Raw genomic sequence first — 25905 nt, forward strand, 5'->3', positions numbered from 1 at the left:
CCCAGGTGAGAGCCCGGGGCCCACCCCACCCCCGAGCTGCCCGCGGCGCCCGGCTGCGCGCCGGAAAGGGAACGCGCGCCCGGTCCCCGCGAGTCGCCAGGAACTCGGCTCCCGCCGCCCCCCGGGCCGCGCCGCGCCCCTGCCCCAGCCCCTGCGCATCCCGGCCGCGCTGTCACTCTCCATTAGCGCTAACAGGCTCCAGACGGAGCGAGCCCGGCGCTGGCTTAATGCAATCGGCGCGTTACCTGGGGCGCAGGCTACATTACCAGCCCGGCCCCGCCCGGTGCGGCCACAACGAGCCGCCCCGCGTCCTCGCGCTCCCGGGCCGCGCCTGAGCGCCACGCGGCGAGTCCAGCCCGGCCGGTGCCACGGCCCGCGGAGGCCGGCGGTTCCGGGACAGCCAGGTCGGCGGCGCCGCGGGGCCGCCGCTGCCCGACACGTGAGTGCGCCCAGGGCGCGGGGCCCGCCAGGTGCGCCCGGGGACGCGGGCGCAGCGCGCAGAGCGAGGTGGGCGCCCGCAGGGCCGAGATCCAGGCGCTGGGGAGGCCCCCGGGGCGCTTGGCGGCGGCGCGGAGCCCTTTTGGGGAGGGGGGGGCAGCAAGTTGCCTCGGGCCAAGTCAAGGCTCCGGGAAACTTCAGCCTAGGCGTGTCCCAACCTCTCCATTTGGGGGCGAGAGGGAGCAGCGGGCGGACGAGGGAAGCGCCGCGGGGCTTCTAGCCGGACCGCGGGGCTGGCGGGGGCGGGCTCCACCTCGAAGCTCCCGCCCGGGCCCGCGCGCCTCCACCTCGGTTCCCAGATTTCTCCCACAGACGCGCGCCCTGTTCTGGGGACCCTGCGTGCGCTCCGCGCGTGCGGGCCGCCGCCTCCCCAGGGAGCCCGGGAAGTCTCGGGAGGCGCCAGCGGGGTGGGATGGCCCAGTGACCAAATCCCTTTATTTCACCCAAGCAGAGCCGCGGCGCGCTTCCAGTCCCGCTGACGTCCGTCCCGCCAGCCGCACCCATGCTTCTGGCGCGAATGAACCCACAGGTGCAGCCGGAGCTCAGCGGGGCCGACCCGGACTCCGAGGAGCCCCAGCGGGCGCGCAAAGGCGCGGATCTGCTGGTGGTGAAGGAGCGCAACGGAGTCCAGTGCCTCCTGGCGTCCCGCGGCGGGGACAGCCCGCCCCGCGAGACCTGGAGCAAGAAGATCGACTTCCTGCTGTCCGTGGTGGGCTTCTCCGTGGACCTGGCCAACGTGTGGCGCTTCCCCTACCTCTGCTACAAAAACGGCGGCGGTGAGCGCGCGGCGGGCCGGGGTCGGGGCTGCGGGGCCGGGAGAGGAGCAGGGGCGCGCGGGACAGGAGGAGGCGCGGGGCTCGGGCAGGTCTGGGGCGCACGAAGGAGCTGGAGAGAGCTGGCGTAAAGGACAGGGGTCCCTGGGAAGAGGGGCGCGCAGAGGTGTTCTTAGCAGCGCTGGGCGCTTGGGAGGGGCAGCCTGGCTTGGGTGGGCAACCCTTTCTATGAAAGAAGGTAGGTGGTGATTGGAAGCGCTCTGGAGAGGGTGCCAGAGGCGCGCGGGGTGTCACAGTCAGACATGCCGTGACCCTAAATCCAGCACTCCGAGCACTGGGACGGGGGAGATAGAGGACTTGATGCTCCTGCAGGCGCCTGGAAAGCTCTGTCCCTTAGTGGCTGAAAGTCCGCAACAGAGACACAAAGAAACTGCCTTCAGGGAGAACCCCACTGTCAAGGGGAGGATAAAGCCAAGTCTTTGGGAAATCAACCCTGGGGGCAGGAAGACAGTTCCAAGTCCCTGCGTAGATCCTTCCTGAGGGCCTTTGCTCCGGGGGTGTCCAAACCAGCTCAGTGCTGACCTCTTTGCTGGAATGAGTTTGGGGTGCCCCGCAGACAGCCTGGGGAAGTGACCATGAGGAAGAAGATGGTGAAGGGTGGGCCATCCTTGAAGCCTCTCCCTATCCATTGGACCCCCCTGCCAGGCAGGGGCTCAAGGTCAGGACTCCAGGGGGCCAGAGGGAGGCAGGCCCAGGGGAAGCTGATGATGGGCCGCGCCCCATAGGTCCTGGGGCTCTGCTATGTGTTGCACTGGGCATTCTGGACACTTGCTTTGGGTGAGAAATGAGAAACAGATAAACCAGAGTGAAACTTTTCCATGTTTGGCTGCTGCAGCTTCTAATAGGTTTCCGGTCAGATTTAATTAAACATTCTGATCCTTTGGACTCAAGGAAAGAGAAATGCAGATCCTGCGTGCTTTTAGCAGAGAGAGGATGAATGAAAGACAGACCGAGCGATCCTGGACCTGCACCCAGCTTGTCCCCAGTGACCTCCCCAGCTGCTTGTCCCCAGGCAGTGGAGGGCTTCACCATTAACCCATAATATCAATGGGGTTCCACGCGGCGTGAGGCACAGTGTGAGGCTCTGCAGGGCTCACCTGGAAGTATTAGCCATCATTGCCTCCTGCCAGGAGTTTTAATCCCCCAAGGTTTTCATTGTCAAGCTGCTACAAGTTATGCCCATTTTTGTAAGTGGTCAGGGAGTCGAAAAGCACCCAGATGGCCAGTGGCACCCATCAGCTGTGTGCATATTCTGGAGCTTTCGCTGACCCTGTGTGCCCTCTTGGCCATTGCCACCGATGCAGAGAGCGCCCACTGTGTGCAAGCTGGCAGTCCAGCTTCCAGGTGTGAACAGTGGGGCACAGGTGTCACCAGTTCCAATGTGCAGGTGAAAGCAACTGGAACTCTTGGGTCTTTTACGCTGCAGGTCACCAGTGCTCGGTCATTGGTCTCTCTCTGGCTCTGTCTCCCAAACAGGCTGTGGCTTTTCATCCCAGTATCACAATACCCACATGAAGACCTAGGTCTGGGCAGTGTGGTAGGAGGCACCCAACAAACTGCTACTGAATGAAAAAAAAAAAAAAAAATGAAAGGGTCCCAGCCCTCAAAGATGGAATGCGGTTTCCAGAAAGAGTGAAGTCTGCCCATGGGCTGGATGGGGCGGGCAGCCTGAGCTTGGGCGCCTGGCCCCCGGGGGCTGCATCCACCCCTGTGACCCAGGCCATGCTCTCCCTCTTGGCTTCCTCACCCACTAAGTGGAAATAATAGTGATCAACAGAGAGGGTGGTTGTGAGGACTCAGCGTGACCAGGCCAGCCTGCAGCGTGGCCTTCATGACGGCAGCTGCCGCTGCCCATGAGCATCCTTCTGCTGTGGTGTGCAGCCACGGGGGAGGTGACAGGCTGTAGAAGCCTGAGGAGAGGTTCTCAGGAAAGGTGGGTGTGGACGCAAAGGGGGATCATTTTGGACACAGGAGTGCAGGCCCGGGAGATAAGGGTGGGAGGCAAGGCAGGGCCGGGTGTGGAGACCTGGAATGGCAGGCTAAGGGGAGGTGTTCCTCCAGGGAGTCCTCATTTCTGACCAGGGTTGGCACGGTGGAGCAGCCTGTCACCCCCTTGCACCCCCACCTTAGAGTCTTGGGCGGCTTCTCTTCTAACTCACTCCTCACCCTTCTTGGGGACACTCAGTGGGTCCTTTCTGGACTTTCTCTCTGCTGGGACCTCCTGGAAGCTCCTGGTGGAGCAATCCTCACCCCGTCATTCTGAAGTCAGCTGAGAGATGGGCACACAGGTTGGCAGGTGGTAGTGATTGGCAGAAAACAGCCCAAACGCCCAAGTTGGAAACCCCAGCTTTGTATGGCACAGCCCAGTTCCCCGTTATAGTTAGAGGTGAGCTGAGATGACCTCCAGGATCCATCTCTCTCCAGTGCCCTGCCTGAGTGCCGCACCCAAGCCCGGCCTCTCCCGCCCTGGAACTTAACAGCCGTGTGCTCTGCGGAGCCAGTGTTAATCGGGGACCAATGATAAGGTGCCAGGCATTTAGGCCACTGGCTAACAGTTTCTGAATGAGCTCCTGAGATATCAGCCTGGGAACATCTCTGCGTAGGCCAGCTGCTAGGATGCACAGGGACAGGAGCAGTGGGAAAGCTATTCCTGAAAATTCCAGGGCTTTGTTGAGAACCTTCTCAGACATGGAGAAACAACGCCGTGGCATTGTCTCCAGGGTCCCAGGTTCTTCCTCTGCACCTGTGCTCTTGAGCCTGGTCTTTGCTGATCCCCAGAGAGGAGCAAGGAGAGTCACCAGGTCCCTATGTCAGCTTCCTGCCACGGAAGAGGCCTCCATGACTGACCCCCTGAGGATGGCTGCTTCTGTTTGAGACCTGTCCAGCGGGCGGTGGTGCTGTCAGAGTTACATGGCCTCTAGGTTCAGACAGGTGTGAGTCTCAGTCTGACGTTTCCTGGAAATGCAGCCTTGGGCAAGTCGCTCACCCTCTCTGGGCCTCTGTTTCCTTGTGCAGAAAAGGAAAATAAGAAAATTCCTCCTTCCTGCAGGGAGATGCCTTAGAGAGCATAAGCAGAGTACTCAAAAATAGCATCTGGCACATAGTAGGTGCTCAATAAATGGAGCTACTACTATGATTGTTATTGACTTTAGTTATAGCCTAGACCCAGGAATTGGCTGCAGCCCTGATTTTGGAGGGAGCAGAGTTGATTTTAAGAGGAAATTGATGAAGGAGAATAAGGCCAGGAGGTAGTCACGCTTGGGCCAGAGAACTCAGGACTCAAGGTCTGGGCTTTGCTCCACATTCTGATGGCCAGCCTTGTCCCACTGGTGTTTCTTCATCTGGAAAACAGAGATTAACATTCCTACGTGGGGGCCCAGGAGAGTTCTCTGAGCTATGTGATTCTGGTCCCTAATGCAGTTTCCATTCTTCCCCAAGCAAGCTCAGGAACTTGGGTCCTCACGGCCCTTTAGGAACACTCTTGATCAAAATATCTGGGATTCTGGAAGCCAGGTGTAAGTTGGTGGCTGGTGCAGAGGACAGGAGTTTGCAAACTCAGTGTCCTTCTATTTGACCCGGCTTTGGGGGCTGTCTGTGTCCTGAAGTTGCCACATCTGACACTGGCTGTTTGGTTCAGATGCACAGGAGCCAGCCAGCTGGAATGGCCTCTGACCAGTTTGCAAGAATGAAGTTCTCACCTGGGCTGGAGATGAGATCTGAATCTGGGGTCACCAGCATGGTTTGACCCCTTGCTTTGAGCTAGACCAAAAGATCTAGAATTGCTGATACCACCAGATGGGGTTTCATAGGTCTAAATGTTACATCCTGCCCTGTGGTCCCAAGCCCAAATGCCTACGTAAACATTAGTCCACAACACAAGTGGAGAAACGCCCCAGGACTTCCATTAGCTCCATCCTTCATGTGAGTCACTGCTGAGAACTATTTATTTAACCAAAAACTTTTATGACTACGCAGACATAAACCAGGAATATGGAGATGAGCTTTTAGGGAGTGACATCCTAGAAGTGATGTCATTTTTGGTCCTATTATTGGAGGTCTTATTGCCCAAATGAAGGGGGTGAAGTCCTGCTCTGTTCTTTGTGGGTCATGTTACCCTCTGTAATGTAGTTCTGAGCAACCCAAACGCCTTCTCATTTGTTCCTTTTAAAGAGGGTGAAGGAGGTGGGAAGTCAGGAGCCCCAGCTTCTCTAATAGCAATGAAGTCCAGACCCTGCCAAGTTGACAGCAGAAGGAGAAGTACCACCTGGAAAGGGGTAACCCCAACATGAATTTCCCTGAATTCCATCTCCAGTGTCCTCTTAGACGAGTGGGGTCTCAGGGCTGAGGCCCAAAGTTCAACTGGAAGACCCAGAGTGAGGTGAGGGAGCCACCCCTTGTGGAGCCAAAGAAAAAAGAAAAGAAAAAACTAATTTCATTATTTTGTGGAAAATTCCCTCTTGCAGGACCAGGAACTTCTGCAGAGGTGTGTCTAGAGGCTTCCAACTGACCTCATTGAAGTGCAGGGGATGGCACGAAGCGGGCAGGTGGCAGGGACCCCGAGACCAGTGGTCGCTGAGGGCCGGGAGGATACACCAGTTGCACCCCGTAGCTCAGCTGTGGCCCCAACCCCGCAGTCTCAACAGCTTGAGCTGGGTGCAGGAACCTGAGGCCACCCTGCAGAAACGGCCACAGGTAGCAGCTGTTTAGCTGCCAGGGACTGGAAGGGGACCCCATATCTGACACCCAGGACACAAAGAATGGCTTGTGTCTGGTTCTGAAGGACAGCGGGGAGAGTGGCAGCAGTGCTGGCCAGATGCAGAGGCTGGGCTGCCAGGCCCGGCAAAGCCTCTGCTGACCCTGGGCACCCCTAAGCTGGCGTGACCCTCCAGACTGCCCTGAGTTAGGGTGAGGGGCCAGCACTGCATGCTGGGAGCCGGTTGGTTACTGGATGCCAGCTGCCCTGGTTGGGGGCACGCCTTGAGCAAGACAGCTCTCCCAGCTGAGGGTTTAGCTGAAGAGTGAGAGTCCAGTTGCTCCCTCTAAACGGGACCCCCCGCCCCAGACAGCACTGCAAGAGTCCTTTTGGGCTTGAGGCTTGCTGTGGCCAGTGGGAATGCTGGTGCAGACTGGTGGTCAGCACCTTACTTTGGACACCAGGGGAGTAGCCAGTCCCCTGGGCTCAGGGTCACGAGGGCCCCAAGGGACCCTCCAACCTGCCATCTGCCTCTGCCCCCCAAGCACCCTGCCACCCTCCATTACACCAGCGGCTTCCAGTATAGGAAGGTTGCCGGGCTGTCCCCTGTGATGGCAGGTCACGGCTCCCACCTAGAGCCCATGAGTGCCCGCGACTTCCCTCCATCATTAGCGCAGCAAACCAGTGCTGCGGGTTTATTAGCCTCATAGGTGATTAACCCGCTTACTCAGAGAAGCCCCATTTCCTCAAGGTACCGGGACACAAACAGCAGGGCTGGGGGCCCAGGTCTCTAGATCCCACAAAGGAGTAACAGGAAAACCCTGATTTTGTATGCAGACTACACGCGTGTGACCCCAACTGCGTGGGATTTTCCCCACATGGAGCAGACACCAGCAGGTATCTGCGGGCCCACTTCCTTTTTTTTTTTTTTTTCCTTTGTGGGACCCTCGCCGGTGGCCGGGGATCAAACTGGCGCTGCAGAGGCTGCGGGCAGCCTCGCAACCCAGCGTTCAACCGCTGCGCCACCAGGGGAGGCCCCCACTTCCTTTTTTTAAAAGATTGATTTATTTATACATGCAAGAACTGGGGTACAGGCCAGAGGTGGGGGGGTAAGAGGATTCACCAGAGACACAGTGGGGAACAGAACAGGCAGACTGACGAAATACACTGCTGAGGGGAGCAGCGGGTGAGAAAGGAGAGGTCTGCTGTGCCCTGTGGGCAGCTCCCTGGCCAAGGATCTGGTGAATCCTCTCACCCACCCACCCCCAACACACACCTGTGGCCTGCACCCAAGCTCTTGTATGCATAAATAAATAAATATTTTAAAAAGCTCCTTTCACTCAGGAAGGACACGGGTATAGGAGCCGTGTGTCAGGAGCAGAGCAAGACCAGGCATCTCTTTCCTCTGGAGGCGCGTCCGACTCTGGCCCGGCCCTGGGTTGCTCCAGACTGTGCTGGGTGGGCCCTGGGCTGGCTTGCTGGTGGATGTCCTCTTGGAGAGCGACCCCAGGCTGTGAGCTGCTTTCTAGTTTCGTCCCCGTGCAACACCGACACTGCGTGTTCTCCTGTTTCCACCTGTGGCGCTGGCTGCGCTACACCTGGTGCCCTCGGAGAAGGCCTAGACCTGTGCAGACCTGTCCTCACCCCCCTCCTCCCTTTGCTAGGACTCCCTGGTGGCACAAGCGCCCATGAATCTCAAACTGGACCTTTTCCCTCCCTATTGGCAATGGGCTAGAGGTAAGAACACTCAGACCAAAGTCACTGTTAATTGGCCCTTGTTGTTCTTCCCTTTTGTTGTAAAAAGAACAGCAAGTCACTGTGCCAAAGTCTTCTCCGTGACGCCAGCTTTTGCCTTCCCCATGGTCCCCTGGGCCACTGACTTCAGCCTTCAGGCCTATGAAACAGAGGAAGCCAACTGTCTCCCCTGCTGTGTGGCTCCAGCCAGCCCCCCACCAACTCCCGAGGAGTCGCAGGGGGCTTCAGAGCAGAGAGGACCCCGGACATCCAGGTTGAAGCCAAGTTGCATCTGTGCTAGTTTGGACAAGCAGCTTGGCTTTGCTGAGCCTCAGTTTCCTCATCTGTTAAATGGGGTCAGTGGTGATTATCTGGCGAGCATGGTCTTCAATGAGAATTTGTGTAAAAACTCAGTGTGGGGTTGGCATATAACAGATGTCCATTAAGTGGTACTCGCTGCCCCTCCAGCCCCACCATGACCCTCGACATTTTGTCAGCACCATTATTGCTATTTTCGTAGCACTCTGGGTGGATGTGGGCTCAGTGCCAGAGCTGATCTCGCTCTGTGGGTGAGGGGCAAGGGTAGAGATGGAAAACAAGCAATGAGGAGGGGAAGTGGGGGTTTGGCACGAGCCATTTCCAAGAAGTCCAGCCTGGAGCCAGGCTGGAGCGAGACCAACAGACCAGGTGGCTCAGCTGGCACCCGAACCCCAGCCCTAGAACACCCTTCCTCACAAGACCCTGTTCGAACTTGTGTCTTCCACCTGGGTTGGAATGTTCTAGAACCTGCAGGGTATGTTGGAAATGTCCCCAGAGCTCTGGAGCCAGGCAGATATGGGCCCAGATCCCGGATCAATCACATAGAAGCTAAGTGAGCTTGATCAGGTCACTTAACTTCTTCCAGCCTCAGTTTCCTTCTCTGGAAAATGGGGGTAGCAGTTGCTACCTCCGCTGATTCTGGGAGGGTACATGGAATCACGGATCCAGCATGGCGACTTGATGGACTTGATGTTCTTTTTACAGCAAAAGGGAAGAACAACAAAGGCCATTAACAGTGTCTTACTTTGGCCTGACTTGTCTCACCTCCAACCCATTGGAGGGGCCAGCACCCAGCTGGACACATGGCAGTGCTCAGCATTTCCGGCTGCACCTGCTGATCCCTCTCCTGCTACCAAAGGGGCTGGGTGTTGCCATCATGCTTCGTCCCTAAGAACCCTGGGCCCTTAGAAACCCAGGGAGAAAACGGAGACTGACTGTCTGAGTAGCAGGGTGAGTTTGACCCTGGGTGTTGTGTGACCGCCACAGTTGTCCATTGACTGGGAACCCCTATTTCTGCATCTGTAAAATAGAGATGGTCATGGTCTTTGCATTTTAGGGTCACTGTGCAGATTGGAGGAGACATTGCCTGGCAAGCCCCTGGACCACGGCAGGGATCATATATTCTTAAGGTCCCCATCATCAAGTAGTGACTGGTTTCCACTACTGCTGTGTGTGGGTCTCAGTGTTTGATCTCCAAGGTTACAGCATCTCAGCCAAAAGCCAATGGCAGGAGGAATGTGCCTCTGGCTTGACCACCTCCACCTGCGTCAGGAGAAGGTGCTGGCATTTTGCTTTGTTCACGCTGCCGGGCCGCAGTGGCATGCCTCCCTGTGAGTCACCGGGAGCGTCAGAGCTCACTAAGCACACCTGGGGCGCCAGGGCCTACGGGAAGTGTCTCTGGAACTCTGACGTCCAGTTCCACCAGGGTTTCTCACAGGGATTGGTGCTCCCGTGGGCACCTTCCCTGGCCAGGGACTGGAGCCATGGCCTCTCTGCTGCATGCCTGTTTACCTGCAGAGCTTGTAACAGAGCAAGCCCCAGGTTGGAAGACCTGAATGCAAACCTTGCTGCTGTGCAAACAGCAACAATTCAACACTCTTCTCTGCCCTCTGACCCTGTCCGCTTATTATATCCGTGAGCTGTAGGGAGAACAATGCAGCGAGAGCACACTAGGAAAAGCCCCACATGACTTTAGGATAATATCAATGTGAGCAAAATTAGCAGCTCGGTCATATGTAACCTCAGACACTGTTCTCTTTCTCTCGTCTCAGTGTTCTTACCAGTAAAAGGAAGGGTTTGCGGTGATCGGCATTGTCCAATGATAATCCATGAAAGAAGACATGCTGTGTTTAAATAGTCGTGGTAAAGACTTTACCTTCCTGCTGGCGCTCACATTGTGTGCCTGTGTATCAAAGTCCGGGGGAGTCCTGCAAGAAACGGGCCTAGTTAGCTTTGATTTACTAATTTGACATCAGGACCTCTGTTGTAATTATGATCACTCCTATGCTAACTAATGTTCTTGCTGTTGTGATGAGTTGTGTTAATTGCTCTGGGTAACTGCATGTGCCTACCACGACACACCCCTTGAGAAACGGTGGGGAACAGGCAACCTCTGAGGGCAGGTCACAGGTGGGCTGGTACCTCGGGGGTCACCTGCCTCTTGTCCTCCAGGTGCCTTCCTGATCCCATACACCCTGTTCCTCATCATCGCGGGGATGCCCCTGTTCTACATGGAGCTGGCTCTGGGCCAGTATAACCGGGAAGGTGCAGCCACCGTCTGGAAGATCTGCCCGTTTTTCAAAGGTAAGACACAGCTTTGGGGGATTCAGTTTGTTCAGAAATCTTCTGTGGTCCTCTCAAAGAGTCTGCTCCAAAGGTGGGATCTGATGTCCATCGACTCGCTTGTGGGATTCACAGGTATTGACAAGGTCAACGGTGTCCGGAGTTCAGGTACAGGTAGAGCTTTGGTGTGTAAATAACCCACCAGCCTAAAAAGACTGGATTTCCATCCAGGCTCTACCAGCGTGAGTGACCAGAGGGAGCCTGATTTCCTGTGTGGGAAATACAGGCGTGTCTGCAGTCCCCAGCGCTCATAGTACTATTGACCCCACTCGCCCCCACGGCAGACATGATAAATCAATCATAGAGCTTTTCAGTGCAGCCTTGCAGTCTTTAACACAACAACCACAACTTGATTATAAGTTGTGGGATACAAGGTGAAGCCTGTGTGCATTCAGGACTTAGCGTATCTCTGGAGAAACTGGTCATAGGGACCACTATTTCTTGGCCCCGCACAGATGTAAGAAGGGCATAGAGTAAGAATTAGTATCTCCCAGGCACTGGTGAGAGTACTGGGCCCAGGTGGCAGTAAGGGCCATGACTTCGCAGCTGGCACATGTCCCCTGAGTACCTCCTGTGTGTTCAGTCTTGTGATAGATAGAGGCTGGCACAAGGGCCTTTTAAGACGTGTATTACTTAGGATTGGGGGGGGGGTAATTTCCATCAATTCACTCAAAGAGGTTTTAATATAAAAGAGAATTTATTGGTTTATGATACAGTAAAGTCCTGGAGTTTCTAGCTTCAGGTACAGCTTGATCCAGGTGCTTGAATTGTGTTATCTGGAATCAATTTCAATCACACTCCGTGTCGAGTCTGTTTTCTTCAACTCTAGCATCAGTCTAGGCATATTTTTCGCAGGGGCTAGCAGAGCTGATTGTCCACAGCAAGATAAATCCTTCCAAGATTAATAGTGATAAAACAAAACAAAAACATTTATTTCTTCATAAATTCATTAAAGGCCCAGAGAATATTCTCATTGGTTTGGCTTGAGTTATATTTGCATCTGTCAGCCAGCCACTGTGGGGAAGCAGAGCTCTGATTACCCAGGCCCGAGTCATATGTTTACATGCAGTGGGTGACTAATTTCATGGAAACCTCAAGGCCACAAATGTTGACAGCTACTCCCTTAACAGCCCTTCTATCTGCCTGTGATTATGAAGGTGTCTCTCTTTTTCTTTCTCTTTTTCCTAATAAACCTGTCCTTTTAATATGTGAAAAAAATTAAGTTAAATTAAAAATAAAGCTACTCCCTTAAAGTGATACTGGGCAAGGGAAAAATAATGTGTCTACTTTAGGCCAAAGCCATATAACTTGCCTTAAAGGAACTTCTGATACATTGAGGGAGATGAGATTGGTGCACGAAGCAGGGGACTAAAAATCAGACTCAGAGAACACACACAGGTGACGTTCTGATGGGAGCACTTGCTTGGGATTCTTCTGAAGCTGGAGGATTTAAATGGGAAGAGCTATTTTGGAAGTGATCCCAGGAAGCTCCAATGGGGGATATGCAAGGGGAGGCAGCTACTGAGCCAGTTCCACCCTAAACGAGGGGCTTGATCCTGCTGGGAGCAATGTGAGCACCTTGGTGTTATCCTGGCCGGGCGCGAGGGAGCAGGGACTCTGACACTCCAATGCCGGACCCAGCTCTCCCTGGAGGATGAGGGTCCTGGTACCTCTGAGCTGTCTCGGTGGCAAGAGGGAGTTCTTAGGCAGAGGGCTGGTGGCGGTTCCTAGGGGTGCAGGTGAGGCCCTGACAGTCTGCTATGGAGACAGCAAGACATAGGGTACCGCAGTGGCTGGAGCGAGCTCCCAGGAGAGGTGGTTCTGGAGCTGGGCCGGGGAAACTCCTACCTGACCCCTGCTGCCTCCCCTCCCAGGAGTTGGCTATGCTGTGATCCTCATTGCCATCTACGTTGGCTTCTACTACAACGTCATCATCGCTTGGTCACTGTACTACCTCTTCTCCTCCTTTACCTTCAACCTGCCCTGGACCGACTGTGGCCACGCCTGGAACAGCCCCAACTGCACCGATCCCAAGCTCCTCAACAGCTCCGTGCTGGGCAACCACACCAAGTACTCCAAGTACAAGTTCACCCCGGCAGCAGAGTTTTATGAGTAAGTCGTCCACACCATCCTGTTCCCATGGGCACATGGAGAACTGGGCTGGGCGGGGTGTGAGCAAACAGTGACCGCAAGAGGAGGGGACACCAGTTGTGGTTTGTGATGTTTGCCAAACACCCGGGCCAGGCCTGTCCCCAGGCCAGGAAACACGGGTGCAGCCACAGTGTACAAGGCAGCTAGAGGAGCTGCTGCCGTGGTGCCAGGCAGTGGGGCGGGCACACTGGCAAACAGGCTAGGAAGCAGGAAAGTTCCAGAGTGGTGGCTGCAGCCTTCAGGAAAAAAAACAAACTGGGAAGTGTAAGTGCATCCAGGGAACTAAAACCAGGGATGTGGAGGGTGAGGAATTTTAGCTCAGGTAGTCCAGGAGGGCCTCTCTGAGGAGGATATAATGGAGGAGGTAGGTCAGGGCAGTATCTAGGGGCTCAGCCGACAGGTGACGAAGCTGTGACTTGGACCCAAGTCCATGTGATCTGGAAGCTTCTCTCAGAGCTTGTCAGTGAGATTCAGGCAGCGGGAGGCAGGCTCAGCACACAGAGATTCTCTAGACTGTGTATGTGAGAGGTCTTGACTGCTGGTGGAGGATTAACAGCTATTTTTTAAAGACACTTTTCGTGTTGAAATCACTTTAGACACAGAAAAGTTGCATGAGTAGAATGTGCCCTCACCTTCCCTTCAGTGCGTCTTCTTTTTTTAAGATTTATTTATGTATGCATACAAGAGCTGGGGTGCAGGCCAGAAGTTTGGGGGGTGAGAGGATTCACCAGAGACAGAATGGGGAGCAGAACAGGAAGATCTACCGAAATACACTGCTGAGGGGAGCAGCAGGCGAGACAGGGGAGGTCTGCTGCGCCATGTGAGTATCTCCCTGGCCGGGGATTGAACTTGTGCTGCAGAGGCTGCAGACAGCTTCACAGAGCTGAGACTTAACCCCTGGCACCACCAGGGAGGCCCCTCCTTTTTTGTCAGTAGGGGCTCATGGGCATTTATTTTATGCTGTGGTTTTTCATGGTTTCATCATGACCCCCGGCGGGTGGTCAGCGTGCCCTCCATCCCTTCACGTCCTCGAGGCGGGCAATGATAACTTGTTTCCATTCGCTTGAATTGAAGTGTGCAGATGGTGGTCTCTTAGAGAGTCACATCTGTTGTCTCTCTCCCTCAGGTGGGGGTGAGGCCTGTGTTAGCCAGGTACAGGTTAGAATGTGGCAGAAGACCCCACTGGACTCCATCCTCAGGATATGCAGACCGGAGTCGGGGTGGCTGACTCTTCTGCAAAGCACCAAATAGGAAGCACTTTGGACTCAGTGGGCCTTTGTGTCTCTATTGTATATTCTTCTTTGGTTTCTTTTATTCTTTAAAAAGATAAAAACGGGGGCCTCCCTGGTGGCGCAAGGGATTAAGACGCAGCGCTATGAAGCGATCTGCAGCCACTGCAGCATGAGTTCCATCCCCGGCCAGGGAGCTGGCCCACATGGCGCAGCAGACCCCTCCTGTCTCCCCTCAGCAGTGTGCTTCAGTCAGTCTGCCTGTTCTGCTCCCCACTCTGTCTCTGTGAATCCTCTCCCCTCCCACACCTCTGGCCTGTACCCCAGCTCTTGTATGCATAAATAAATAAATCTTAAAAAAAGATAAAAACGTTTATTGCTCACAGGCCATTCAGACCAGAGCCTGGCTTTGGCCTTGGGGGGCCATGGTTTGCCGACTCTTGACCTCGAAAAGCACTGCCCAGAAGCCTTTCTGCGATGATAGAAATAGTCACTTTTCCAGCCATGCAGGTTTCCCTGTTCTAAAATAAGAATAGTTTCAGGGCCTCCCTGGTGGCTTAGGGGTTAAGTCTCAGCGCTGCTACCACAACAGCCCACCTCCAGGGCCTGAGTTCGCATCTGGGCCAGCAAATTAACCCACATATGGTGCAGCAGACCTCTCCTGTCTCCCCCGATGCTCCCCTCAGCAGTGTATTTCAATCCTTCTGCCTGTTCTATTTCCCACTCTGTCTCTGGTGAATCCTCTCACCCCCCACACATCTGGCCTGCACCCCAGTTCTTCTATGCAATAATAAATAAATTAAATTAAACTAAAAGAATGGTTTTAGACCACAGTGGTCAAGTTAAAAGAGAGGAGAGAAAGATTCTTTGCATAATGCCTGGGGCCTAATCTTAGCTGGATAAATATTTGTGAAGACTATGACAGTATTTCTGAATAATAACAGCTCTTCAGAATATCACCTTCCAGTAGAACACACGGATGAAGACAGCAGGCTCTGGGGGGGGGGCTCACTGGCAAGGACAGGGTTCGGGTAAGGAGTGAGGCGCTCACTTTCACAATCCAACACAGTGGCCACTCGCCAGAGAGGTGCTCCGCAGTCGAAATGCCGCCAGAGTGACCGAAGAGGTGGATTTTGCATTTTATCCAGTCTTGGTGAATTTACCTTTAAACAGCCATGTGCGGCCAGTGGCTACCAGGCTGGACAGGGCAAGTCTCAAGGATAAGAAAAGACAAATTCGCAAACAGCAAAATGTCAAGGTCAATCAATCTCTTTTGCTCTGTGTGCTACTCCCTGAGCCAAAATCTCAGGAATGAGTCTGATTAGGCTTGGGTTACTTGGGACCATCATCTTGGTGCAACAGGGCCAAGGTTATCCAGTTTGGTTCAAAATGGCTCCTGGAAAGTCTGCTGCCTTCTGGGGCTCAGGGGAATCAGGGCTATCAGGAACTACCTTCAGTCAGCCATTGCTGAGAACCGCTGAGGGTCCTGGACTTGCATATCCACCTGCCTGCAGACTTCCAGCAGGCACCACACAATTATGGGGGTGGAAGGGGGCAGGCAGGAAAGGATATTTTGGCAGAGGGCCCATAGCTGTCATTGAATTCTGAGAAGATTTTTTTTTTAAGATTTATTTATTTATACACACAAGAACTGGGGTACTGTCCAGAGGTGCAGGGGGTGAGAAGATCCACCAGAGACAGAGTGGGGAGCAGAACAGGTGGATCCACTGAAATACACTGCTGAGGGGAGCAGCAGGGAGACAGGAGAGGTCTGTGGTGCCATGTGCGTCAGCTCCCTGGCTGGGGATTGAACTTGTGCTGCAGTGGCTGGGGATAGCTTCATAGGGCTGAGACTTAACCTCTTGTGGCACCCAGGAGGCCCCACTGTCATTGAATTCTAACTACATCTTTAGCCCCAAAGATCTGAAACGCTGCCGTCACTCACAGCGAGCCATGTTGAAGAAATAGCATCACCCCTGTTCCTACACACTAGCCCTAATCACTCACCGTGTGAGGCTTTGTGCTAGATTTTCTGTATGCATTGTCTTGATTTACACCTCACACCTACCAGATGAAGTCTCTGCAATTCACCCTCATGCACACACACGAGGAGGCTAAATAATAGCTTCATTTTGCAGACGGGACAGGAAGTCGCTGACCAGGCCACGTAACTGGTTCTCTACAGAGCCAGGATTTGGAGCCAGGCAGCTGGCTGAGTATGAGCATCTCTTTACATTTTGCATCCTTGGAGCCTCACTCCTTACCCTAACCCCAGCCTTGCCAGACTACGAACCCCCCAGAGCCTGCTGTCTTCATTTGTGTGTTCTACTGGATTGTAGTATTCTGAAGGGCTGTTATTATTCAGAAATATTGTCACAGTCATCACAAATGCTTATCCAGCTGAGATTAGATCCCAGGCATTGTGTAAAAAGCCTTTCCTATCACCCGTGATCCATCACCATATTCCCTTGGGCTCTTCTCTCCCGTTTTGACTCCCCTCCCTCCCCATCCCTTGCTGGATGCCTCAGATCTATGGTCAGCTCCATAGTTTTGGTTTTGTCTTGACCTTTTGTTCAGTTTCTCTGTATTCCGCATGTAAGTGAAACCATCCGATATTTATCTTTTTCCTCTGACTTATTTAGGTTAGCATAAACTCTTCCAGCTCCATCCACATTGCTGCAAATGGCATGGGCTTGTCTTTTTGATGGCTGAGTAATATTCCATTGTGTAACTATATCACAACTTTTTGATCCATTCATCTGTCTCAGAGTGCTTGGGTTGTTTCCACATCTGGGCTGTTGTAAATAGTGCTGCAATGTCCTATCCTCTCTTTTAATCCTGATCACTGTAATCTAAAACTATTCTTATTTTATTCATGAGGAACCAGCATGGCAAAAATTGACTTGTCCAAGGTTGTGCAGTTTAGAAGTAGCCATTGATGGGCCTCCCCGGTGGCGCAGCGGTTGAGCGCTGGGTTGCGAAGCTGCCCGCGGCCTCTGCGGCGCCGGTTCGATCCCCGGCTGCTCCCCGGCCACCGGAGGAGGGTCCCACATGGCGCGCAGACCTCTCCTGCCGCCCGCTGCTCCCCTCAGCAGTGTACTTCGGTCCTTCTGCCTGCTCTGCTCCCCGCTCTGGCTCTGGTGAATTCTCTCACCCTCCCGCACTTCTGACTGTACCCAGTGCATGTATAAACAAACAAACAAACAAATAAATAAATAAAACATGCCTCTATTAAAAAAAAAAAAGAAAAAAAAAAGAAGTAGCCATTGAAGTAGGTTTGAACCCAGGCGTATGGCTCCAAATCCCAAGCTCTTTGCCAAGTGATTCTAAATGTTGGAGGTGTGTTAGAATCACCTCGAGAGTTTTAAAACACTTGGCAGCCTGGGCCTGGTGCTCTGAAATTCTGACTTTATAGGTCTGGGTGTGGCCAGGTCAGGGGGATCCTCATTAGCAGCACCTCGGGTGGTTCTCTTTCCAGCTGGGTGGAGCGTCTGGGGCACACTCCTGTCTCACACACAGAGAGAGCCCTGCTGGTGTCAGGCTGAGATCCCCAAGGGCTGCCTGTGCTCTTCCCAGGAGTGTGGTCTCAAGAAGCCCCAGAACCTTTCAAGGGCTTTAGGTGGAGATTTTTGGCTTCCTGCTTTCTGCATGTGGTCCGGACTGTGAGACAGGAAAGAGGTGGGCAGAGGTGCTATAGATACAAGTAATTGGTTCTATGCTCTTCCTTTTATAATCACATGAAGGAAAAAGCTTGATTTTTCTATTTGCTCTGGGCAGTCTTTGTCCTTATAAATGAAAATGGAAAATGATAGCCTGTCTCTAGTCTAGTTTTTATTTGATTCCTCCTCTGACGTCTTCATGGCCAGGTCTGTCCCAGCAGAGACTCCCATCAAGAGGGAGAGGTATGTTGAATTGTGAGATCCTGGCTATTTTAATTACACCCTCAACTTTCTCCAGGCTTATTTGTGAACAGAATGTGGAAGAAGATGGCATTCTAATGCACTGAGCTGAAGGGGGTTGGGGCCTTATAGCAAGAAGTAGAATCCATGGCTTATTTCTGCAACTTTCTGCCACATAAGAACCCATTCCCCTCCCTTCTTACCCCCCTCAAGCTTCATAGCTCCCAAGAGGCAGGGCCTGAGCACCCTTCACATCCATTCAGTCTTCACAGTTCATGGAGCTGCAAATGATCCCCATTTTATAGACAGGAACGTGGAGACTCAGATTCTAGGAAAGTGGCAGAGCCGGGGTCTGAACCCAGGATCTCTGACTCCAGGCTCTGACCCAATGGACAGCACCACTCCTGACTTTCTCCTCCCTCCCCACCACACCCCCTCACACCCCCCTCGCCCACCCCCGTAGGCCCCCAGCAAGGCGTCCTGGGACAGACAGGCAGGCATCCTGCTCAAGTCCTTCCCCACCATCTTTCTCGCCTGGAGCTGCTTTTGTGAGCTTCTACGTCATGAACTGCCCCTGAATTTATTTTTTTAATGACCCACAGCCCTTTTATCCAAATGTTTCTGCTTTAAAACAGAGCCTCATATGGCGCCACAGACCTCTCCCGTCTCCCTGCTGCTCCCCTCAGCAGTGTAGTTCAGTGATCTGCCTGTTCTGCTCCCCACTGTCTCTGGTGAAGCTTCTCACCCTCCGCAACTCTGGCCTGTACCCCAGTTCTTGTGTGCATAAATAAATAAATCTTTAAAAAAAAAAAAAAAGCAGAACCTCAGCCTGAGGACCCGACAAGTAGGACTCCGGATGCCCACCTGGGGAGGCTGGGTGGTTTTCTTTGTCCCTGGAGCCTGCCAGGCAATTTTGTTACCATCTTGTACTGATTTAAATGGCTGGAGTGAACATATCATTCCAGGGAACAAAACCGCTCTTCTCCCCAGCGCTGGGCCTGAAGCCAAACAGCCAGCGGCTGAAAGAAACCCCATGCTCTCTCTGTAACTTTATCTGTCAAAGGGCATCCTGGGTGAACATGTGCCAGACAGAAAACTTCTCCCCCACCCCAGCCTGTGCCCGCTGAGGAAGAGAACCCCCCTCCACCCACCACTAGCCCTCTGTGCGCAAATGTCAAGGGAGAAGCGGAGCCCGCTTGGCCCACACACCTCGGAAAGCCTGGACCGTAGACCTGATGACGATTCATTTTCATTTTCCTCAAACTGCTGGAACACGATAGCGGCCCAAGTTTCTTGTACCGGCCCCCGCGGCTTGGGCTGTTGCGGGGAGGCTGGGCTGGAATTCCACCGACTTGGGAGGTGGAGCCCTTCAGGGATGCCATCGCTTCAGCTCCCCGTGCACCCCGCCCTGGAAGTGGAGGCCACGTGCCTGGGGCCACCGGCCCGTTGGGGGGCGTTTCGGTCATCGGATGGGACGCTGGACGCGGGAGGCATTTTAGCAAGTTTCAGGGCAAGTGCGGTTGGCTCAGTGCCTTTTATTTCCTTCATGACTGTAGTCGTGAAATTGGCCAACTGGTTGACATCGTTCAACATTTGGCCCCCAAACCAAGGAAGGAGCAGAATTAAGGATCACGTGCGCTCAGTTCCTGATCTGGTTCCCTCTCCTTTCGGAGAGGCCCGGGCCCTGCCCTCATCATCTCTAAGGCACAGGAGGGGCACCTGGGCCAGGGCATCTGCCTTCAGTTGAGAGCAGCAGGGGGAGAAGACATCTTCCTCGCCGCCGACAAACCGGGCAGGGAAGGGTGTTGTAGGCAGAAGGAACAGAAAGTGCAAAGTTCAGCTCAACGAGAGGGCCCCACTGGGAATGCTGAGGGCCGGGCTAGCCATGTGGGAGAAGCAGGGGGTGAGCTTGGTGCAGTAAGATTGTGAAAGCCGCAGATTCTGATTACATTTTTGTAATCAGAGCAGGATTTCACCACCACGCCCCTTCTGACATTTGGGGCTGGCTCACGCTCTGCTGGGGAGGGCTATCCCGTGCCTCTGGCATGTTCAGCCTCATCTCTGGCCCCTGCTCACACGATGCCAGCAGCACCCTCCCCTCCAGATGTGGCAACCAGAAATGTCTCCAGGTCGCCCCTGCCCCCGGGGAACCACCATCTTAGTGATGTGGAGCCTCTGAGGATTTGGAGGCAGGAGAGGGGCCAGGTCTGAAGGACACTTCAGACAGTTCTAAGGTGGTACAGACAGTGGAGCTCAGGGGCCCAAGTGGAGGTAGCGGCCAGCATTGAAGTGGGGAAGATGGAGGCCCTGGAGGAAGAACTGGGGTACAGGCCAGAGGAGCAGGGGCAGGTGAGAGGATTCACCAGAGTGAGGAGCAGAATGGGGAGCAGACTGACTGAAATACACTGCTGAGGGGAGCAGCAGGGAGACAGGTCTGCTGTGCCATGTGGGTCACCTTCCTGACATGAGATCCAACTCAGGGAACTCAGGTCTAGGGGTAACAGTGCTGAGACTTAACCCCTAGGCTACCAGGGAGGCCCCTTTCTATTCTTTGCCACTGTCTCCCCAGGACCAGCAGGCAGGCAGCACTCAGGAGATTTTTGTAATGTTGAACATTTTTGTTGTTGTTTAGAAAACAGCCTTGAGGTCAGGCGCCCCAAGGTGACTTGCTGTTTCCAGGGTGGGGCGTCCTGGGCACAGACCTGGGCCGTGCACAGCAGGCCCAGAAAATGCAGGCTGGGGCCAGGCAGCCGGGGCTGGGGGCACTCTGGGGACTGGCCTGTGGTTACAGCCATGCTCCCCTGACCAGCTCCTACCTCTCCCCTCTTCTTCCCCTCCCGCCTCCCTCTCCCTCCCCCCCACTCCTGGCAGGCGTGGAGTCCTGCATCTCCATGAGAGCAGCGGCATCCATGACATTGGCCTGCCCCAGTGGCAGCTCTCTCTGTGCCTGCTGGTGGTTGTCATCATCCTGTTCTTTAGCCTCTGGAAAGGAGTGAAGACGTCAGGGAAGGTAACAACTCTGCTTCTCTTTCAATCGGCCTCAACAGTAAAACAGAACTTTTTTCCTAATTATGATCAGGTCGTTGGTGAAAAGCAAAAGGAGAACTGGAAGAGCAAAACCTGAGTTTGCTCCCCAATCCTGCCACTGCCAAGGGCCCCCTCGAAGCGCCTTTGATAAATCTTGACTTCTGGGTTAAAATGTCCTGTAAATGCTGAATCTCACTCTGGTCTACAGTCGCTTGCTTCACTGTCAAGACAGTCGTTTCGTTCTCCCTTCTGAGTTTTAGAGTAAAAGAGAAGTCTCTAGAAGGTGTGTAGATGACTCCTGGGGCTTTGGGGTGAGTGCCCCCCGGTGTCCAGAGAGAGGAGCTCAGGGACCGCGGGCCTAGGGAGGCCTGGACAGAGCCGGCTGGTCCTCAGGTCTTGGCCACACTGCGTCTCAGGCTGAGGAAAACAATATGGGGTCCCTGTGGAGCTTGACTGTGTTCAAGAGGCTACAGCAGAGGACTGTTCTTTGTGGAGTCTTGCTTAGCTGTTGCTGTGAAGAAAACACCCCAAGATATGGTGACTTGAAATCACAAGCATTTTTTTTAAAGATTTTTAAAATTTATGCATACAAGAGCTGGGTGCAGGCCAGAGGTGCAGGGGGTAGGGTGGGGTGAGAAGATTCACCAGAGACAGAGTGGGGAGCAGAACAGATCTACTGAAATACACTGCTGAGGGGACCAGTGGGCGAGACAGGAGAGGTCTGCTGCGCCATGTGGGTAGCTCCCTGTCTGGGGATCAAACTTGGGCAGTAGTGGCTGCGGATAGCTTCATAGTGCTGAGACTTAACCACTTGCACCACCAGGGAGGCCCCTATAAAACTTGCTTTAGGGCCTCCCCTGGTGGCGCAGTGGTTGAGCGCTGGGCTGCAAAGCTGCCCACAGCCTCTGCAGCGCCGGTTCGATCCCTGGCCACAGGCGAGGGCCCCATATGGCGCGCAGACCTATCCTGCCACCCGCTGCTCCCCTCAGCAGTGTATTTCATCAGTCTGCCTGTTCTGTTCCCCGCTCTGGCTCTGGTGAATTCTCTCACCCTCCTGAGCTTCTGACTGTACCCAGTGCTTGTATAAATAAATAAATAAATCTTAAAAAAAAAATAAAAACTTGCTTTAAAAAAACAAACCTTGGAGATAATTTTACATCAGGTAGTACTTGAATAGAAATACCAGCTGTGGGTTTTCCAACAGTCTCCACTGAGTGGGTTGCCACAGTAAGTTTTTAAATGAGAGAAGCTAGATAATAGCTGTGACTTGTGCATAGTAAAGTGAGAGCTGCCTCATAGAACTTAGCTCAGTTGTAGCAACTCATGTGTGTGTGCGTGTGCGTGTGCGTGCGCGTGTGTATGTATTCTGTCTCTCCATAAGGGTTTTCTAACCATGAGTTGTCACGGTCAAAAAAGTGCAAGACTCTGCATTAGTGGGGGGATTCCCTTTCAGCAGAGGGGCTGCAGAGACCAGGAGAAGGTGCATTTGGCCCAGGTCATTGCAGACAGAGGTGGATAGAAGGAAGGGTTTTCAGCAGAAGGACTGCCTGAGCAAAGCCCAGGGTGACCCCACCCAGGCCCAGCCTCTCCTCTCCGTGCCTTTGTGAATATGGGGAGCAGGGCCTCTGTGGGAGACAGAGCTCAGAAAATGGATAAAGTTATTACCACTGCTCGTACACTTGGGGTCAGCGGAGGGTGGAGAGGCAGTGGATTCCAGCAGTCTTCAGCACCCAAGAACTTGAACCTGGGTCTCCAGACACAGTAGAGTGAGCGATTAAGAATGTGGCTGGGTGTTCTGGGGTGCCCCTCTCCTCAAGCCACATTCTTCCTCTGGGGTGAGGAGCAGGGGATGGTCAGGCTCCACCTGACCTGTTTGCACATTGGACTAAATTTGCAAAGGCCTCAGACTTCCCTATGCCTGGAGACAAGACAATAGAACCCAGAATGCTCCTCTGCCAACCTAGGAGCTGTTTGGGGGAAAAGATGGGACACCTCCAGAATTCTGGCGTAGGTGTTGGGATCAAGGAGAAAGTCGGGCCAATTCAAGGAAAACCCAAGTTCTGCAGTGGGGAGAAATATCGGAGTGAGGCTGGAAGTGTGGGGGTTAAGGAATTTATGAGGCAGGGGAGACCAGGAGGTGGGGGGGGGTCGATTGGAACACCCTGAGAGAGAGGCAGGAGAGGTCAGCATGAGGGATTTGAGGCTCTCTTATAACCTATTTTCATGGATTTTCTTAGGGTGCCAGGTCTGGTCTTGGGTGTTGACCTTTGACACCGAATGTGTCCCGACCCTGCTCCTGCTTTCAAGGTCAAGGTGATTGGGTCTTCTGGCCTGGTTCCCATAGCAACCTTATCCATTCCCATTATCTATTCAAGCCTCCCAAACTTCCCTGCTGGGCAAGGAATGGGGGCCTAGTTTTCAACATTAGTAATGATACCCCAGCAAGTTCTAGCATGATGCCAGGAGAAAAATAACGTGGTTAGTTTCTTTTTCAAGTCACAATTCAGCCACATCTGCTCCACGTTATGTTGACACAGGCCAGTCCGGGCTTGCTTTCGGGCCTGGATGGAACCCCGTTGTAGAGAACAGCACATTTGCATATAAATGATTATGCTAAAAGTTAACAGTTCGTATTCTTAAGTAAGGTCAGCGCTTGCCCCTCGCCCATACCTCCTAGAGTGTCTTCTTTATTAGTGAAATGCGGCTATACAACTTCTAAGTCACTTGAGGGTCAATTAATGGATTTTGTAGTGACATCCCAGGCATTTTCTCCAGGGAGACCCCAGCAGGGCTTCTCCCCTTGAATGCAGGTAGAATCACCTGGAGAGAGTAGCCCTCAGCAGGTGTGGGTGGAGCTTCAGAATTTCTGACAAGCTTCAGGTAAGGCTGATGCCACTGGTGTGTGGCCTGCCCCGGGTATAGGCCACCCTGGCTTTAGCCGGGCCTGCGACCTTCCATGGCAGAAACTATTACAGCTCAACCCCGATATGAAATGGGTTGCCTGGCTGTGGGTCCTCACCAGTGCGCTTAAAGGGACTTATAATAAGACTCAACTGCAGGCTCACACACAAAGGTGAATAAAGGGTTTATTTACAAAAGAAGGGGACATGAAGAAAGGAATACTCGGGGGGAAAGAGAAGAGATGAATTGGTGAGTGCATCCTACCACTTCCGCTGACCTGGAATCCCAGTGGCACGCTGACAGCTGGCAAAGAGTCAGGAGGCCAAGAGGACCCCCCCCCCAGGCCCACAAGTCTGGTTTTATACCAAACTTGCCTGTTTAGCTCCACCCTCAGGTCCCAGCACCCCTCCCTCCAGTGATGATGGGATCTGTAGTTCCCAGTCTTCATGGCTTTGGTTCAGTCAGAAGTTGGCTCTCGAAGAGAATTTTATTCCTATTGTTAGGAGTTGGCGCCTCAACTCCGTCCGGGGTTCCCCAAAACTACACGGAGCCAGAGATGCAAAAGCAAAAAGGCTTTATTGCTAGCTTAAGCTAGGGTCCGACTCTGCCTGGTGTACTGACACAGCAGTCTCATCAGGTTGAGAGAAGGACCCCTTCAAGGGTGACAGGCTGTTTTTTATACCTTGTTGACAGCAGAAAAAGGGGACCTTTCATATCAGAAAAAGGGGACCTTTCACAAGAGGGACCAAGTTCAATCTGATTGTATACTTTTCTTTGGCACCCTTTAAGTTTACCCTTGCCTTGTGGTTCTTGTGGTTTTACCCTGAAACGAAACTTGGGCTCAGCTGTGGTCTTCAAAATGGTTGTCTTCCTTAAAATGGCTGCTGTCTTGCTATGTTTAGTCCTTCAATATCTTACACTATATTGGTCACACACACGTAAGTTCATATAGGCAAGCCAACCCCAAGTTCCCAAAGTACCTTTGACTGAAGACAGTAGCCACAACGTGTCTTAGCCGGGCCTTCCACCTAAGTGGAAGTCCTTAGGCCGTGGAAATCTCTAGGCTCGAGGGCGGGTGGTTGCACAGGATGTTGAGCTGATAGGCCACTTGTGCCGCTGTTAGGGAGCAGGCCTCCAGGGAGCAGGTCTCTGGGTTGCAGGAAGCAGAGCGGGGAAGTGCAGGTCAGTTCAAGGTGTGCCAAACCCGGGAGCACCGAACCGGGGAGCACCGAACCAGGGAGAAAGCAAGGAGCGAGGAGCAAGAAGAGGTTTCGGCTGGAGAGCGAGTGAGTCCAAAGGGAGGCAGCTAGCCGGACTCCAAAAGAGTAGCCTCCGGCAAGTCCTTTGCTCGGAGCCAGTGTTTAGGACTGCTCTGAGTCTGCTTCAGGTGGCTGCTCCTTTTATACCTTGTTACCAGGTTTAGGCTCAGGCACGATTGGCTTTATCAGTCTTTAACACCCTGTATGTGGCCTCAGCTACTTTCACTCACACACAGTGCTCGCGGGCACCTTCATATTTTCAGTTTACCTCGTAAATTGTATATGTTCGTTACATTTGGTCTGGAGTGGGAGTTTGCTCAGGACAGCCTATCCCCCTAACATATCCACAGCACACAAGATGGAAAAGAACTTGGGTTCGAGGTGATACAAAGCAGTGACCTTCCTTGGGGGCACTTGTCCTGGCAGATGGACCATCTGGCGGCCAGAGACACGTTGCAAGTTGAAATCTTGAGAGCAGAGGAGGATGGGGTGGAGGTGACAGAGCACAAGTGTCCCATCTCACACAGGGCACACGTAAGCATGAGCAAACTGTTGGCCACGGACCCAGGAGCCTCCCTTTCCCCACAAGATCTTAGGCAGCTGAACTCACTTCCGCCATCGGTTCCGAGAAGTTTCGACAAGATTCAGATGGTTTAGCTTTGAACACATGTTCATGTGCAAACAAGCCCCTCTTTCCTGGTGCTCCATTGCAGGTCAAGGTCAGCTCAGTTGTGTCCTTGGGGAAATTGAATCCATGTTGGAGCCTCAGGCCTGGCCAGTGTGAGGCTGCCTACACCCCCATGGGAGCGGCCTTGGAGTCAGGCCTCAGGATGTTGTTTTTTGAAGGGTGGAATGTGGTCTCACCCAGCCTGCTGGGCTGGGCCATGGGCCTGCAGCTGCTGACATGAGTTGGAGGGGAACACGCCAGTTAGGACCCAACAAGGCCTTGTAAGGGCTCCTCCCTGTGCCAGTCAGCAAGGACTTAGATCCATTCATGCCAGTTTGGGAAAATAAATCTAG

The 25905-nt window shown here is 53.6% G+C and overlaps 1 protein-coding gene across 1 annotated transcript in view; it reads left to right on the forward strand.

The window, feature by feature from the left end:
* The first annotated feature begins 826 nt into the window (after positions 1-826).
* Positions 827-25905, forward strand: part of SLC6A2 (solute carrier family 6 member 2) — a 36870-nt gene continuing 11791 nt past the window's right edge. The window contains exons 1-4 of the mRNA XM_037518095.2: positions 827-1274; positions 10249-10380; positions 12294-12531; positions 20570-20708. Of these exons, the coding sequence (XP_037373992.1) occupies positions 1001-1274; positions 10249-10380; positions 12294-12531; positions 20570-20708 (783 nt within the window). The 5' untranslated portion in view covers positions 827-1000. The remainder of the gene's footprint in view (positions 1275-10248; positions 10381-12293; positions 12532-20569; positions 20709-25905) is intronic.

This window comes from Talpa occidentalis, unplaced genomic scaffold (genome assembly GCF_014898055.3).
Source record: "Talpa occidentalis isolate TD23 unplaced genomic scaffold, MPIMG_talOcc4v2.1 talOcc4.17, whole genome shotgun sequence".
NCBI classification, from domain to species: domain Eukaryota; kingdom Metazoa; phylum Chordata; class Mammalia; order Eulipotyphla; family Talpidae; genus Talpa; species Talpa occidentalis.